General features: G+C 38.2%; 1 protein-coding gene across 5 annotated transcripts in view; it reads left to right on the top strand.

The window, feature by feature from the left end:
• The window catches only part of PSEN1 (presenilin 1), a 90,941-nt gene that overhangs the window by 65,320 nt on the left and 9,050 nt on the right, over positions 1 to 16,571 (top strand). For 4 of the 5 annotated variants that reach the window (XM_036913278.2, XM_036913279.2, XM_057488339.1 and 1 more), the window contains 2 exons: positions 6,071 to 6,157; positions 9,835 to 10,008. In XM_036913278.2, coding sequence (XP_036769173.1) covers positions 6,071 to 6,157; positions 9,835 to 10,008 — 261 coding nt within the window. Of the gene's footprint in view, positions 1 to 6,070; positions 6,158 to 9,834; positions 10,013 to 16,571 lie in introns of all 5 variants that reach the window. The other variant, XR_005030463.2, reaches the window with a different exon arrangement.

Genomic DNA, 16,571 nt, shown 5'->3' with positions numbered 1-16,571 from the left:
CATAACTAAGCAGCTATGCTATAACGTAGGTGGAAAATAATGAGGGTCTGCATTTTGGTATTGGTAATACCAAGCAAAGAGAATGACTTGATGAGAAGTTTTGGAGGTAGAATGAGTAGTTCTTAGCAAGTGATGCGAGAAGTTTTAAGCCTAAAGGGAGGGTGATAAGGAAGAGATGTTTTTCTTGTTTGAGGAATCTGTTTAGTCTGTGGCCTGTATCTAATTTAGTTGGTGGGACCTGTGAGCCATCCAGGTAGAAATTTCCAGCAGGAGTTTAGAAATGAAGTACCAGGGCTGGGAAAAGCTTGATATTAGAGATGCATAATTGAAGAACATCAGCATAGAGGTGATAGTTGAAGCTGTGGGAGCGGATAAGTGATTCAAATAGAAGTAGAAGAGAATAGGATGCTAAGGATAGAACTTTGTCACTAATGTTTAGAGTGAGAGGATGAAGAGAAAATAGTAAAGGGAAGAGAAGAAAATACAGAAAATTGGGATAGCCAGCATTTTTCACTTAGCAATATCATGACTATATTTGCACGTCAGCACATGAAATGGCTTCATAGTATTCTCTTATATAGATACTTAATAAACAGTGTCCTTCGTGAAAGATATTTAGATAATTTCCATTTCTTTTCTGTCATAAGCAATGCTTGCAGAGAGCATCCATGAAATTGTGAATATTGTTGTAAGATATATTCTTACAAGTGGAACTGCTAAGTCAAAGGATGTGTGCCTCCACATTTTGATAAATAATACCAATTGCCTCCTAAAAAGACTGGACCAGTTTGTGTTTCCTTTAGTGGTGTGAAGGTACCAATTTCCTTACACCTTCATTGTTATGTGTGTGTGTGTGTGTGTGTGTGTGTGTGTGTGTGTGTGTGTGTGTGTGTGTGTGTGTGTGTGTGAGTGAGTGAAACTAACAAGCAAAAACAGCCTCTTGTTTTATTTTGCAACTTGGCTGAATAACTAATAGGTCTAAGTTAATAATAGTTATGTAATAACTATTTGTGATTATTTGGACATTCTTTCCATGTGTTTCTTAGTTATATATCTGTGTATCTTGTTTTGTGACTATCTTGGTATAATATCTTTTCCATATTTAAAATTAATTTTAATTAATATAAGTAGTACATTAATACATTATCCTGCAAAAAAAAATAAAGTGTAATTTCACTATAACTGTCATCCTCAATCTTAGTACCCTGCCAAGCATTTACCCCTGTTATCAATTTGATATGTATCCTTACAGACTTTCCTTTTCTTCTCTTTTTTTTTTTTTCCTGTTGGGCTATTGGAAAAGCAGAGCTTCATTAAGGAGAGAATGTCAAATGCTACAAAAAAGTCAGAGATAATCAGGGCTGAGTAAACCATATAGAATTTGGTGCCTTAGACAGTCTTTTGTGACATTGATGAGAGCAATTTCAGTAGAGTGATAGGACCAGAAGCAGTGCTCCAAAAGGGAGGGAAGCGTGTGTGTGTGTGTTTTGCTGTTGCTGGCGCTGGCAATGGAAGTGATGGTGTGGACAGAGGATGGGTGGGGAAGGGAGAGAGATATAGTAAGTACCACCTGCTGCAGAGATTACTATCTCACAGGCAGAGCAGTGGTTTGAGGGTGGTGTATCTGGGAGAGAGAAGATTTAATCATGTTTCTAAAGTTGAGGGGACCAGCCAGAGGAATATTTAACAGGCAAGATTATCAACAAAGCAGGTAGAAATTGCTCTGGTCATGTTTGTTCAGGAAAAGGAAATAGATGAAAGAAGGGAAAGACCTGGAAGGAAGGAAAAGGAAGACAGAGAAGCAGAAGGTAGTGACAAAGGGAAACAGAAGTTAAGTTGGAAGCACATGTTAGTTGACCTCCGTCTTCTTGTGAACTCAGTGTTAGGTCATTTGTGGGAAGTCAAGAAGGTGGGGATTGTGCTTGTAGCTAGAGGAGTCTGATAAAGTTTTAGAACACCCACTGTCTGAAACGGTCTTTGTTTTACTCTTTTTCTAATACAAATTTATTATCGTGTACTTTCTGTGTTTTTTGGCAGGCAAGAGCAGATGAAGTTTTGAGCATCAACATTTTCCTCTTAATTAACATTTGAGTGTGAGTGTCTTGTGTATTATTCCTGGAAATTAAAATCTATTTATATATTTTATATTTGTGCAGACAGAATGTTCCACCAAATGTTAATAGTGAATTCCAGGAATTTAGACTAAGGGGTATACTTGCAAAAGTATAGAAAGATGTTCACTGAAGCAATGCTTCTATTAAGAAAAACTGGAAGTAACCTAAGTATCCAGCAGAAGGGGACACTTTCAAATAATTATGGTACATTCATACAATGGATAATTGTGCCACCATTAAAAAGAATGTTATAGCTCTATATATGTCCAATCATAATGTCAAAGATTATATGGTAAGTATAAAAAGCAAGATTTAAAACAATACATGCAAAAGCCTATGGAAGGAGCCTGTGTACATATGTGTCTGTGTATATGAAATCACAATGACTTAAAAAACTGATAATGAAGTATTTACCTCTAGGAAGTGAGATTTAGAGATTGGGGGAACAAAATTTCAAGTTTTTCTTTATACCTTTCTCTACAGAGTTGTAATTGAATTTATATTTTTTAAAACGTTAACTGTGGGTATCAAAGTGAAGGGATTATGAGTTTGTAAATTTTTCTTTGTGTTTCATAATTTTACATTGCCCTACTGTTGTATCTGCTATTATCTATTGCTACAATAATACTGTGTAACAAACCACCTCAAACCTCAGTGCCTTAAAAATAATAGTCATTCATCATCACCCCAACATCAACTCATCTGACTTGGCTGTGGCAGCTCTGCTCTATGTGTTCCCCATCCTCCATCAATCAGTGGGCTCCTGAAGACATGTTCTTCGTAACAGCTAGAAGAGCAAGAGGACAAAAGGGCCTTTTAATACCTAGGCTTGATATCAGCACACTGTCACCTCTGCCCACATGCCATCTGCTGAGCCCCAGGCCAGGAAGAGGAAAACTGCATTCCACTTACTATGAGCCCATGGCAAGAGTGTGGGTGCAAGAATTAGGAGGGGTGAAGTATTAGGAATAGTCTTTCAGTCTGCCACAACTTTAACACATATGTTAATTGGATACTCAGAAAATAAGCATTTACTCTATTGTTTTAAAATATCCTTCATATGTAATTTTAAAGACGAGTCTGTATAACATTTGACATTGAGATATTTTAGCCATAATTCAACATATATGGGAAAATATAAGCATAAGCCTTTACCTCCTGTATAGATCACCTGTTTTCATGAAATACAAATCTGGTGAGGATTTTGTAAATCATTGAGTTTGAGGGGGCATTTTTTTTTTAAACAGAATGTTAAAAAACAGCAGTATTGGTGACTTCTTTTTCCCTAACGTTGGTATAAACATGAATATGAAAAATTTTAAATCAGTCTTCTCGGCTATTTCTTTAAAGAGACAGTGCTTTTATGCATTTGTATACTCTTCCTCAGTTAAGGATGTTCAGTTGCAAAAAGGGTCTTACCCTTAGGAAATGTGAGCAGTTTTGTTTTCTGTTCTCATTGTTCTTATAGGAATAATGTGCACTCACTTTTTAAACTAAATCATTCTTCCCTAGTATTACTAGCAGAAGTGGTCTACTATGATAGCTTATCAAAAATGAAGCTTGAAACAAAGAAGACTAGTGACTCTGTGGCATCTTACTACACTGATGGACAGTGACTTCAATGGGCATAGGGAAGACTTGATAATATGGGTGAATGTAGTAACCACAATGTTTTTCATGTGAAACCTTCATAAGAGTATAGATCAGTGATACCTTAATTTTAAAAAAATGAAGCTTACAGTCCCTTGAGGTAGACCATTTTATGTAAAAGCTTTTCTTTGATTTCCTGTCAGTTTGGGGAATTTTTAGATTATATTAAATTTTTAGGACTCCTTCTGGATTCCAGATAGCCCACTTTCCTGTCTCAAGAGTGTACTTTTCACTTTAACCCAATAAATTCCTTGATTTCTCTTGCTAAGAAAAACTTTTTTTAAGTTACGTATTTTTCTGTTGCTCTAAGATGTTAGGTTTTGTTAAGTTGAAAGACCAGGAATAGGTTTCTTAGATACTATTTTAGTAATGTTAATTTATTCAACAAATACATATTCTGTTCATGATGATTTATATCAGGGGTTAGCAAATTACTACCTGAAGCCAAATCTGGCCCATAGCCTATTTTTTATGGTCTGTGAGCTAAGAATAATTTTTTTCAGTTTTAAAGAGGTGTCAGTACTGTGTATAGTTCATAATGCATGAACAAAACCGAAAGCTTCTGTGATGACTGCCCTTGCACTGTTCACCATGTAACTTATTCACTATGTAAGAATTTGTTCTCCATGTAAGAATTTGTTCGTTACGCATCAGAAGATTGGAGACTGACGAAAATTAGGCTTGGGGTGGATTAATGATTGTGCATTGAGTATTGACCCCCCTATACAGAAATTTATTGTGATTAACAACTATTTGATCAATAAATATGAGAGATGCCCTCACAAAATATATATATATATATATATATAAACACACTTCCAATTGTAAAATAAATAAGTAACCGGGATGTAATGTATAGCATAAGGAATATAGTCAAAATATTGTAACAACTTGGTATGGTGATACCTGGTACCTAGAATTATCATGTATATAAATGTTGAATCACTGTGTTGTACACCTGAAACTAATGTAATGCAATACTGTTGTCAACTACCCTTCAATAAAAAAAAATAAAATAAAATAAAATAAAGAGGTGTCAGTAAAAAAGAAAAGAACAAGGAGAACATTAACAGATCAGATGTGACCCACAAGCCCAAAATGTTTTCTACCTGGCCTTTTACAGAAAACATTTGCTGACCCCTGACTTCCATGGTAATACTAAAATGTTAAAAGAGTTTAACTGTATTTTTCCATACTTGCATAAAAAAAGAAAATCACTTAAATACCTACTTTCACTGTCAAAAAGGCTACAGAAGTTCATAAGCCTTGTGTCTCATGGTGGCTCATGTGTTTCTTTCTTGGGTTTGGATTTAGCTAAATAGTGTATTGCCTGGATAGCTTATGTTGACTTTGATGAATGTAAGCTGGGTTATCATATAATGAGACTTGTTTGATGTCAAAATTATAAAGCCTTGGTGAATTGTGTAGGTGTGGCTGTTATGGAATTTTCAGCCTCTTTGGTTTTGTATTTCTTTCGTAAGTTATGCAAGATGCAACATGGATATAATTATAAAATCAGTGATAAAAAGTCAAAGGACATAAATGCCAAGTATCTTGCTTAGAATTGCTTGACCAGACTGGATTCAGGTTGCCTCTGGTGTTAGGTTCCTGCAGTAGCTGTGTGTGGTTGATGTTTATATGGAGTTTTGTGTTGTTACTGATTGGTGTGTCTTCTGGATAAATTCCCAAAAGTGATATTCCTGGGTCAAAGGGTTAATCAGATGTAGTTTTGTTAGATGTTAACCAAATTTCTCTCCAATAGGGGCTTTACCATCTTTCATCCCACCTACAGTATATGAGAAGTACCATCTTAAATATTCACAATGCCTCTAAAACATGACAGAGATTGTCTGTATCTTTATCTGTATAGATATATATGTATTTATGTGGAAGGGACATAGAAGAGACCGAATGACCATCCACTTTGTTTATTGTTTTTAGCCTTTTTTTTTTTTTCCTTGTATATAACACAATTTAACATTAATGGAAACCCCAGAAGTGAGGCATGATATGAAGGAAACTTATTCCTTGCATCTTTAGAATAATGATCATCTGATGCTGTTGTGAGCCCCAGTTAATCCTCTATTTCAGTTCCAGTAAGTAATTTTCATCAATGAATTCACACTGTTTTAGGATATTCAGCTAGTCCAGCTATTGTCTCAGTGGAGTCTTGCTGTTTTTTCTCTGGTTACTTTTCAGGGACTATAATAAACAGCTTTAAAATAGCAGCTACAGTAAATGCTCTCTACTTATGTACTTCCCTCTGTGTTTCCAGCGCCTACCTAATCTTTTGTCTTTCTCAACAGCGACAATGGTGTGGTTGGTGAATATGGCAGAAGGAGACCCAGAAGCCCAAAGGAAGGTATCCAGAAACTCCAATTATAATGCACAAAGTAGGTGACTTTCATTTGGTAATTTCCTGGTTGCGGGAGGAGGGGGGCCTTTGTCATCTTAGGGGCTAACAGTGAGTTAGGAAGCAATGATTTTAACTTCATTCTTTGGTTATGGGCTCTTTTGAGAATCTCCTGAAAACTGGTATCACACAGTAAATACAGACAATATAAGGAATTCAGGTGCTCCAAAACCAGTAATACAGCCAAGGCACTGTAGGCTAAGAATTTCTGCCATTAAATGCCGGTAATACCAGCATGAAAGTGTTCAAGTTGAGGCTATGATTTAAAAAAGAAAGATAAGCTCACTCTCCAAACATCTAAAGATGAGAACCTCTGGTCTGACCTGGGGATCTAGTACTGGATGAGATACCCATTCCATAACTTAAATATACTTTGATTTGAGATGTGTTAATGTTCATACTGAGAAGATAAAATATTCCAGGTGAACATGACTTTCTGGATGAGGATAAGAATAATGACTTAGGATGGGAGATCGAAAGGCCCACTTGTGGGTGGACAGACAATGTTAAGGAGAACATAAGTTTGGAGTTGCTGTTAGGAGGAGTTGAATAATAGCGCAATATAAACAGTCAAGAAGAAAGGAAACTTTTTGTTGTTGAAGAAAAACAAAGAGCTAGCCTTATGAGGAAGCTGAAAAAGCAGGCAAAGTAAAGATAGATGAGAGAAGAAAAAAGGGCTCAATTGAGTTGCTTTTGTAAGGAAAGGGGAGTTAGGTTTTATAGCGCCAAGAAAACTGCTGATTTAGCATTTGGGTACCTATGAGGAGGACTCTTATAACTGAGAATTCTCTTTGGGACCTAAACATAACAGGCCCATTCTTCAGTGAGCAAGACAGCAGAACAAGGTGGCATTAGATCAGGAGTAGACGGAGCAGAGGAGAAGGAAATATATTGGATACAGTTGCTAAAAGTCTGATTATTGTGTGAAGATAAAGAAAGGAAAAGATTAGTTGTCAGTGAGTATATGTTTATTAATATGTGAGTGTGAGTGTGTTTTTGGAACATCAAGATTTTATTCTTTTGACCAATATTGATTCAGCAGCTAACTGTGTACCTGGAATTTTGCTGGCACTGGGGTGTAGCCCTAAATGAGATATCCCATCCCTGTGAAATTTGTGACCTACTTGGGGTGACACAAATGTTCAACAAATAATTCCACAAATAAATTCATGCAGTGTGATCACTGCGAAAGAGAAGTGTTAAGTTGTGATGAAAGTTTATGGTAGAGGAATTTTGTTTATACTGGAAAGTCAAGGAATGCTTCCCTGAGGAAGTAATAATAGGAGATGGCCAGCTGAAGAGCAGAAGAGCCTTCCAGGAGAGGAAACAACATGGGCCAGGCCTTGAAGCGAGGAGCTGGTGACCTGCGGAGTGCCTCCGGAATGCTGCTGGGATTTGGGGCGGGGCAGTTCATTGTGTGGGCTTCCCTCACTGTGCAGGATGGTTAGCATTCCCAGCTGCTCGCCCACTGAGTGCTGATGGGGCTTTGCCATATGCAATAACCAAAAACTCCTCCCTCCGAATTCTTTTCAAACACCCCCTGGAAGGGAGCTACTGCTCCCAGTTGAAAAACCATTATGTTAGAAGAACTAGAAGTTAGATTGGACAAAAGGACATAGGGCTCCAAAGGGATGTCTGTACATGGAAAAAAATATGCACCTGAGAGGATACCTGAGTGTTTGAAAACTCAGAGTTCGAGGATGAATTAGGCATAGGTAATACAGGGGAAATTAATTAAGGGAAAAAAATGAGTCCATTTTCCAGGGAAAACTGAAAGTACAAAAGAAGCAAATAGATGTATAGTACATTCTGGCCATAGCAAAGCAGTTCCGTTATGAATGCTCTTTGCATAGTGATGATATAAAAACTGAAATGAACATGAAAGTGTGACCTACTGAGAATATAAGGAGAGTTAAATTTATGTGTGTGCATAAGACAATGAGAGACAATGCTTCATCTTTCCTATAAGAAGTGACTAAGTATCTAAAATAAAACACCAAGATATAGTACTCTGTGCATACTATTTCTAATTCCTTATGGAGGTAAATACCAAAAGAAATAGTTGGAGAGGTTGAAAGTGGAGGGAAGACCAGGAGTGAGGAGGGATGGCACACTACTCTTTATTTATAAGTCTTACACTTTTATGATTTTACAAGTTCCAAACTAGGGAAGATTGAAGTTTTCTGGAGACCTGGTTAAGAAAAGAAAAGAAAGAAGAAAAAGAATACAAATTACAAAGACAGAATTGCTAGGGCTCCTCCCAGAAGGAATCCTTGCAAGTGAGAGATCTGAAGTGTACAAGCTTTATTGATGTATGGTAAATCTACCTCTGCTGTGAACATTCATTACATTATTAAAAAATAAAGAAGGAAAAGAAAAGTATTCTCAATTTAACTTTAAATAGTTTTTGGTGTATGGAAGGTTCTCATATCATTTTATGCTCACGATTCTCAGATTGGCAGTTATTTTTTGTATATATGTGTTTTTAATTAAGGTATCATTGATATACAATCTTACGAAGATTTCACATGAGCAACATTGTGGTTTCAACATTCACCCATATTATCAAGTCGTCCCCCTGCCTGACCCCATTGCAGTCACTATCCATCAGCTCAGTAAGATGCTGTAGGGTCATTATTTGTCTTCTCCGTGCTGTACTGCCTTCCCCGTGACCTACCTGTATTGTATGTGCTAATTATAACGCCCCCTAATCCCCTTCTTCCTCCCTCCCCAACCCCTTCCCTTTGGTAACCGCTAGTCCCTTCTTGGAGTCTGTGAGCCTGCTGCTGTTTTGTTCCTTCAGTTTTGCTTTGTTGTTATACTCCACAAATGAGCGAAGTCATTTGGTACTTGTCTTTCTCCGCAGATTGGCAGTTATTATAACAAAATGACAAGCCCATAAAAAAATTAACTCCCTCCTTTCCTATCCTGCCATCCCAAAAATCATTTACTCTCTGAGTAAAGCCAGTGGTGAATGCTATCAATTTTCAGCTGTAAAAACCAGAAAACCCAACTTGGTTGCTTTAAACAAAGAAGAAATGTGTTCTTGCCTGGGATCAGAAGTCCTGAGGTGTAGTTATTTGTATGGTTAACACATCTTGTTGATGTGATTATTTCTGCCTTCCTGCTCTGCATCTGCCATCCTTAGATGTAGACTTGGATCTCAGCCCACTGTTCCTAATGGTCAGAAGATGACAGCTGCAGTTCAAGCATCATATCCAGATAAGATAACATCCAAGGAAAGAAAGGAGCTATTTCTTCCTTGAGTCTCTCTTGAAGAATGAGAAAGATTTCCCAAGAATACACAATAGGCTTTACCTCCCCACACACTGGCCAGTACCAACCCCACACCTACAGCTTCCATTGGGAAGAGGAATGGTGGGAGCACCACACTTGACTTGGACTGATCGGAATTTACCACTAGGGTCCCATGGGTGAGAAACCCAAACAAATCAGGACTCTGTCTTCAGGAAATGAGAGGAAAATAGCTATTGGATAGGCAACCAACAGGTACTTTTACAGCCCATAATCTGTGGTTTAAGAGCCATCTAACCTGATTACAATCATAGTCAGGTAGTTACTGCTTCATGTTTTTTTAAAGGTTTTAAGATATTTTTCTTAGTGTTAAAGAGCTGTAATTTACACTTTCTCTTGAAGGCACAGAAAGTGAATCACAAGACCCTGTGACAGAGAGTGACGATGGCGGCTTCAGTGAAGAATGGGAAGCCCAGAGGGACAGTCGCCTAGGGCCTCATCATTCTACAACTGAGTCACGAGCTGCTGTCCAGGACATTTCCAGCAGCATCCTAGCCAGTGAGGACCCAGAAGAAAGTAGGTACATTGCTCTACATTGAGAAGTCATGGATTCCTTCAGGGTGCTGCATTATCAGACTTTCCCAAAATACAATGAATGGAGCATGTGACTAATTCTAAATAACAGTACAGCTTTTAGGGAGAAATACTAATAGTTGGTGCTTGTCTCGTTAAATTCTGCCCTTAAGATTTTTTAAATTGACCTTTTGCACCCTGAACTTTGGCATTTGTTTTATAAGTTGAAAGATTTTTTGATGTTATTATTACAGAAAGACTTCATGGCTGCAATATATTTATGTACAAAAATTTCTTTATTTCACTCTTTGCTGTATGAAGACCTGTAAATTTGAATGTTTTAGCCTTTTACATTGTTATTCTCTGTTGGCAAGCACTAATTTTTTTTTATTAAGATATTATTGATATATACTCTTATGAAGGTTTCACATGAAAAAACAATGTGGTTACCACATTCACCCATATTATCAAGTCCCCACCCATATCCCAATGCAGTCACTGTCCATCAGTGTAGTAAGATGCCACAGATTCACTATTTACCTTCTCTGTGCTACACTGTTTTCCCTGTGATCCCCCACACCATGTGTACTAAACATAATACCCCTAAATCCCCTTCTCCCTCCCTCCCCACCCACCCTCCCACACCCCTCCCCTTTGGTAACCACTAGTTCCTTCTTGGAGTCTCTGGGTCTGCTGCTATTTTGTGCCTTCAGTTTTGCTACATTGTTATACTCCACCAGTGAGGGAAATCATTTGGCACTTGTCTTTCTCTGCCTGGCTTATTTCACTGAACATAATGTCTTGCAGCTCCATCCACGTTGTTGCAAATAGTAGGATTTGTTTCTTTCTTATGTCTGAATAGTATTCCATTGTGTATATGTACCACCCCTTCTTTATCCATTCATCTACTGATGTACACTTAGGTTGCGTCCATATCTTGGCTATTGTAAAAAGTGCTGTGATAAACATAGGGGTGCATATGTCTTTTTGAATCTGAGAAGTTGTATTCTTTGGGTAAATTCCAAGGAGTGGAACCTCCAGGTCAAATGCTATTTCTATTTTTAGTTGTTTGAGGAACCTCCATATTGCTTTCCACAATCGTTGAACCTAGCATTCCCACCAGCAGAGTAGGAGGGTTCCCCTTTCTCCGCATCCTCGCCAGCATTTGTTGTTCTTAGTCTTTTCGATGCTGGCCATTCTTACTGGTGTGAGGTGATAATCTCATTGTGGTTTTAATTTGCATTTCCCGGATGATTAGTGATGATGAGCATCTTTTCATGTGTCTGTTGGCTATCAGAATTTCTTCTTTGGAGAACTGTCTCTTTATATCCTCTGCCCATTTTTTAATTGGGTTATATGCTTTTAGGGTGTTGAGGCGTGTAAGTTCTTTATATATATATTGGATGTTAACCCCATGTCGGATCTGTCATTTACAAATATATTCTCCCATACTGCAGGATGCCTTTTTGTTCTGTTGATGATATCCTTTCCCGTACAGAACTTTTTAGTTTGATGTAGTCCCATGAGTTCATTTTTGCTTTTGTTTCCCTTTCTTGAGGAGATGCGTTCAGGAAGAAGTTGCTCATGCTTATATTCAGGATATGTTTGCCTATGTTGTCTTCTAAGAGTTTTATGGTTCATGACTTACATTCAGGTCTTTGATCCATTTTGAGTTTACTTTTGTGTGTGGGGTTAAACAATAATCCAGTCTCGTTCTCTTGCTTGTAGCTGTCCAGTTTTGCCAACACCAGCTGTTGAAGAGGCTTGTTATTTCCCCATTGTCTGTCCATGGCTCCTTTATCATATATTAATTGACCATATATAGTTGAGTTTACATCAGGGCTCTCTAGTCTGTTCCATTGGTCTATGGAACTGTTCTTGTGCCAGTACCAAACTGTCTTGATTACTGTGGCTTGGTAGTAGAGCTTGAAGTTGGGGAGCATAATCCCCCCAGCTTCATTCTTCCTTCTCAGGATTGCTTTGGCTATTTGGGGTCTTTTGTGGTTCCATATGAATTTTAGAATGATTTTCTCTAGCTCGTTGAAGAATGCTGTTGGTATTTTTATAGGAATTGCATTGAATCTGTAGATTGCTTTAGGCAGGATGGCCATTTTGACAATATTAATTCTTCCTATCCATGAGCACAGGATGTGTTTCCATTTATTGGTATCTTCTTTAATTTCTCTCATGAGTTTTCCTGATTTCTCTCTCTGCTAGTTCATTGTTAGTGTATAGGGATGCAACAGATTTCTGTGTATTAATTTTGTATCCTGCAACTTTGCTAATACAGATATTAGATCTAGTACTTTTGGAGTGGATTCTTTAAGGATTTTTATGTACAATATCATGTCATCTGCAAACAGGGACAGTTTAACTTCTTCCTTGCCAATCTGGATGACCTTTATTTCTTTGTGTTGTCTGATTGCCGTGGCTAGTACCTCCAGTACTATGTTGAATAACAGTGGGGAGAGTGGGCATACTTGTCTTGTTTCCGATCTCAGAGGAAAAGCTTTCATCTTCTTGCTGTTAAGTATAATGTTGGCTGTGGGTTTGTCATATAAGGTCTTCATTATGTTGAGGTACTTGCCGTCTATACCCATTTTGTTGAGAGTTTTTATCATGAATGGATGTTGAATTTTGTCAAAAGCTTTTTCAGCATCTATGGAGATGATGATGTGGTTTTTGTCCTTCTTTGTGTTGATGTGGTGGATGATGTTGATGGATTTTCAAATGTTGTACCATCCTTTGCATCCCTGGAATAAATTGTACTTGATCATGATGGATGATCTTTTTGATGTATTTTTGAATTTGGTTTGCTAATATTTTGTTGAGTATTTTTGCATCTATGTTCATCAGAGATAATGGTCTGTAATTTTCTTTTTTGGTGGGGTCTTTGCCTGATCTTGATATCATAGAATGAGTTTGGAAGTATTCCCTCGTCTTCTACTCTTTGGAAAACTTTAAGGAGGATGAATATTAGGTCTTCATTAAATGTTTGATAAAATTCAGCGGTGAAGCCATCTGGCCCAGGAGTTTTGTTCTTAGGTAGGTTTTGATTGCCAGTTCAATTTCATTGCTGGTAATTGGTCTGTTCAGATTTTCGGTTTCTTTCTGGGTCAACCTTGGAAGGTTGTATTTTTCTAGAAAGTTGTCCATTTTTCTAGGTTATCCATCTTGTTAGCATACAATTTTTCATAGTATTCTCTCATAAGTCTTTGTATTTCTGTGGTGTCCATGGTGATTTTTCCTTTCTCATTTCTGATTCTGTTTATGTGAGTAGACTCTCTTTTTTTCTTGATAAGTCTGGAAGTCTGGCTAGGGGTTTATCTATTTTGTTTATTTTCTCGAAGAACCAGCTCTTGCTTTCATTGATTCTCTCTATTGTTTTATTCTTCTCAATTTTATTTATCTCTTCCATAATCTTTACTATGTCCCTCCTTCTACTGACTTTGGGCCTCATTTGTTCTTCTTTTTCTAGTTTCCTTAATTGTGAGTTTAGATGGCTCATATAGGCCTGTATTGCAGTAAACTTTCCTCTTAGCATGGCCTAATCTGTGTCCCACAGATTTTGCGGTGTTGAATTATTGTTGTCATTTGTCTCCATATATTGCTTGATCTCTGTTTTTATTTGGTCATTGATCTGTTGGTTATTTAGGAGCATGTTGTGAAGCCTCCCTGTGTTTGTGGGATTTTTCATTTTCTTTGTATAAGTTATTTCTAGTTTCATACCTTTGTGGTCTGAGAAACCGGTTGGTACAATTTCAATCTTTTTGAATTTACCAAGGCTCTTTTTGTGACCTAGTATATGATCTATTATTAAAAATGTTTCATGTGCACTTGAGAAGAATGTGTATTCTGCTGCTTTTAGGTATAGAGTTCTGTAAATGTCTGTTAGGCCCATCTGTTCTAATGTTTGTTCAGTGCCTCTGTGTCCTTATTTTCTGTCTGGTTGATTTGTCCTTTGGAGTGAGTGGAGTGTTGAAGTCTCCTAGAATGAATGCATTGCATTCTATTTCCTCTTATAAATCTGTTAGTATTTGTTTCACATATGTAGGTGCTCCCATGTGTTGGGTGCATACATATTTAAAATGGTTATATCTTCTTGTTCGATTGACCCTTTTATCATTATGTAATGTCCTTCTGTGTCTCTTGTGACTTCCTTTGTTTTGAGGTCTACTTTGTCTGATACAAGTACTGCAAGTCCTGCTTTTTTCTCCCTATTAGTTGCATGAAATATCTTTTTCCATCCCTTCACTTTTAGTCTGTGTATGTCTTTGTGTTTAAAGTGAGTCTCTTGTAGGCAGGCATATAGATGGGTCTTGTTTTTTTATCCATTCAGTGACTCTGTGTCTTTTGATTGGTGCATTCAGTCGATATACATTTATGGTGATTATCGATAGGTATGTACTTATTGCCATTGCAGGCTTTAGATTCATGGTTACCAAAGGTTCAAGGTAAACTTCCTTACTATCTAAGAGTCTAAGATAACTCAATTAATATGCTATTACAAACACTATCTAAAGGTTCTTTTTTTTTTTCTCTTCCTTTTTTTTTTTTTCTCTTCCTTTTTCTTCCTCCTCCACTCTTTGTAATTAGGTATCATATTCTATACTCTTTGTCTATCTCTTGAATGACTTTGGGATAGTTAATTTAATTTTGCATTTGCTGAGTAATTAGCTTTTCTATACTGTGGTTTTATTACCTGTGGTAACAGCTGTTATACCTTAGGAACACTTCCATCTATAGCAGTCTCTCCAAAATACACTGTAGAGATGGTTTGTGGGAGGTAAATTTTCTCAGCTTTTGCTTATCTGGGAATTGTTTAATCCCTCCTTCAAATTTAAATGATTGTCTTGCCAGATAAGGTAATCTTGGTTCGAGGCCCTTCTGCTTCATTGCATTAAATACGTCATGCCACTCCCTTCTGGCCTGTAAGGTTTCTGTTGAGAAATCTGATGTTAGCTTGATGGGCTTTCCTTTGTATGTGATATTATTTCTTTCTCTGGCTGCTTCTAATAATCTGTCCTTAACCTTGATCTTTGCCATTTTAATTACTATATGTCTTGGTGTTGTCTTCCTTGGGTCCCTTGTGTTGGGAGATCTGTGGATCTCCATGGCCTGAGAGACTATTTCCTTCCCCAGATTGGGGAAGTTTTCAGCAATTATCTCCTCAAAGACACTTTCTATCCCTTTCTCTCTCTTCTTCTTCTTCTTGTACCCCTATAATGCTAATATTGTTTTGCTTGGATTGGTCACAGTTATGTCACTATTCTTTCATTCTTAGAGATCCTTTTTTGTCTCTGTGCCTCAGCTTCTTTTTTATTCCTCTTGTCTAGTTTCTATGTCATTTATCGTCTCCTCCACCATATGTATAATCTGCTTTTCATACCGTGCATTGTGCTCCTCAATGATTGGCTCTCCAACCAGAATTCATTCCTGAGTTTTTGAACATCTTTCTGTACCTCCATGAGCATGTTAATGATTCTTATTTTGAACTCCCTTTCAGGAAGATTCATGAGGTGGATGTCATCTAAATCTTTCTCAGGAGTTGTATTAATAATTTTACTTTGAACTGGTTCCTTTGGCATTTCATATTTGTATATGGTGCCCTCTAGTGTCCATCATTTCTACTCTCTGGAGCTGCTCAGCCCCTGAAGCAATGTTGGGGGTCGCAGGGGAGTGGTACTGATGCCTGGTGGGAGGAAAGAGCTGTTTCCTGCTTCCCTGCTGCTATGCCTGTCTCCACTGCCTGAACCAGTGGGCTGAGCACACAGGTATAAGCCTCTCTGCTTTGTGTTTGTAGTTGCTATAGACAGGTCTTCCCTCTGGCCCTCCTAACGCCAGGGAAGGGTTTGCCGGTTTGTGAGCCAGGTGGGGCTGGCCGGGAGAAAGGCGCAGTAGGCTGAGTATCACGGAGGGGAGTCCTTGGAGCTGTGTAGGCAGCCAGGGAGCTGGAGCACCTGAAGATTGTGAAAGCTCCCAACCTGCTGGGCAGAGTGCACACGGATAATTTTGTCTACCTATCCTTTCTCCTGAGCAGTAAGCCCTGTGCAATCCTTGCCCCTTTAGCAGCCCTCTTGCTAAGGGCTTCCTTGTTAGGAAGTCTCTCAGACTGCCTGCTTTTCTTTTGTTCCAGAGCAGCCGGATATGGATCCCTGTTTTCCACAAGTGGCTGGAATCTCAGTGTCTCTAGGAATTCTGTCTTTCTTAGCTTTCCAACTCTGTAATCACAAGAGTATCATGCAAGCACCAAGAAATGTAGGTTTGTGCTCCCAGAGCAGATCTCTGGAGTTAGGTATTCAGCAGTCCCAGGCCTCCACTCCCTCCCCGCTCCATTTCTCTTCTTCCCCGCCAGTGAGCTGGGGTTGGGGAAGGGCTTGGGTCCTGCCGGGCCACAGCTCTGGTACGTTACCCTGTTCCATGAGGTCTGCTCTTTTCTCCAGGTGTATGCAGTCTCACGCAGTCCATTTTCCTGTTGCTCTTTCAGGATTGTTGTATTAATTATATTTTCATATTAAATGCAGTTTTAGGAGGAAGCCTCTGTCTCACACCGCCATCTTTAATCC

This window comes from Manis pentadactyla, chromosome 11 (assembly GCF_030020395.1).
Source record: "Manis pentadactyla isolate mManPen7 chromosome 11, mManPen7.hap1, whole genome shotgun sequence".
Lineage (NCBI taxonomy): Eukaryota > Metazoa > Chordata > Mammalia > Pholidota > Manidae > Manis > Manis pentadactyla.
Note: the sequence above shows the minus strand (reverse complement) of the source record. Positions and strands in the feature narration are given on the sequence as shown.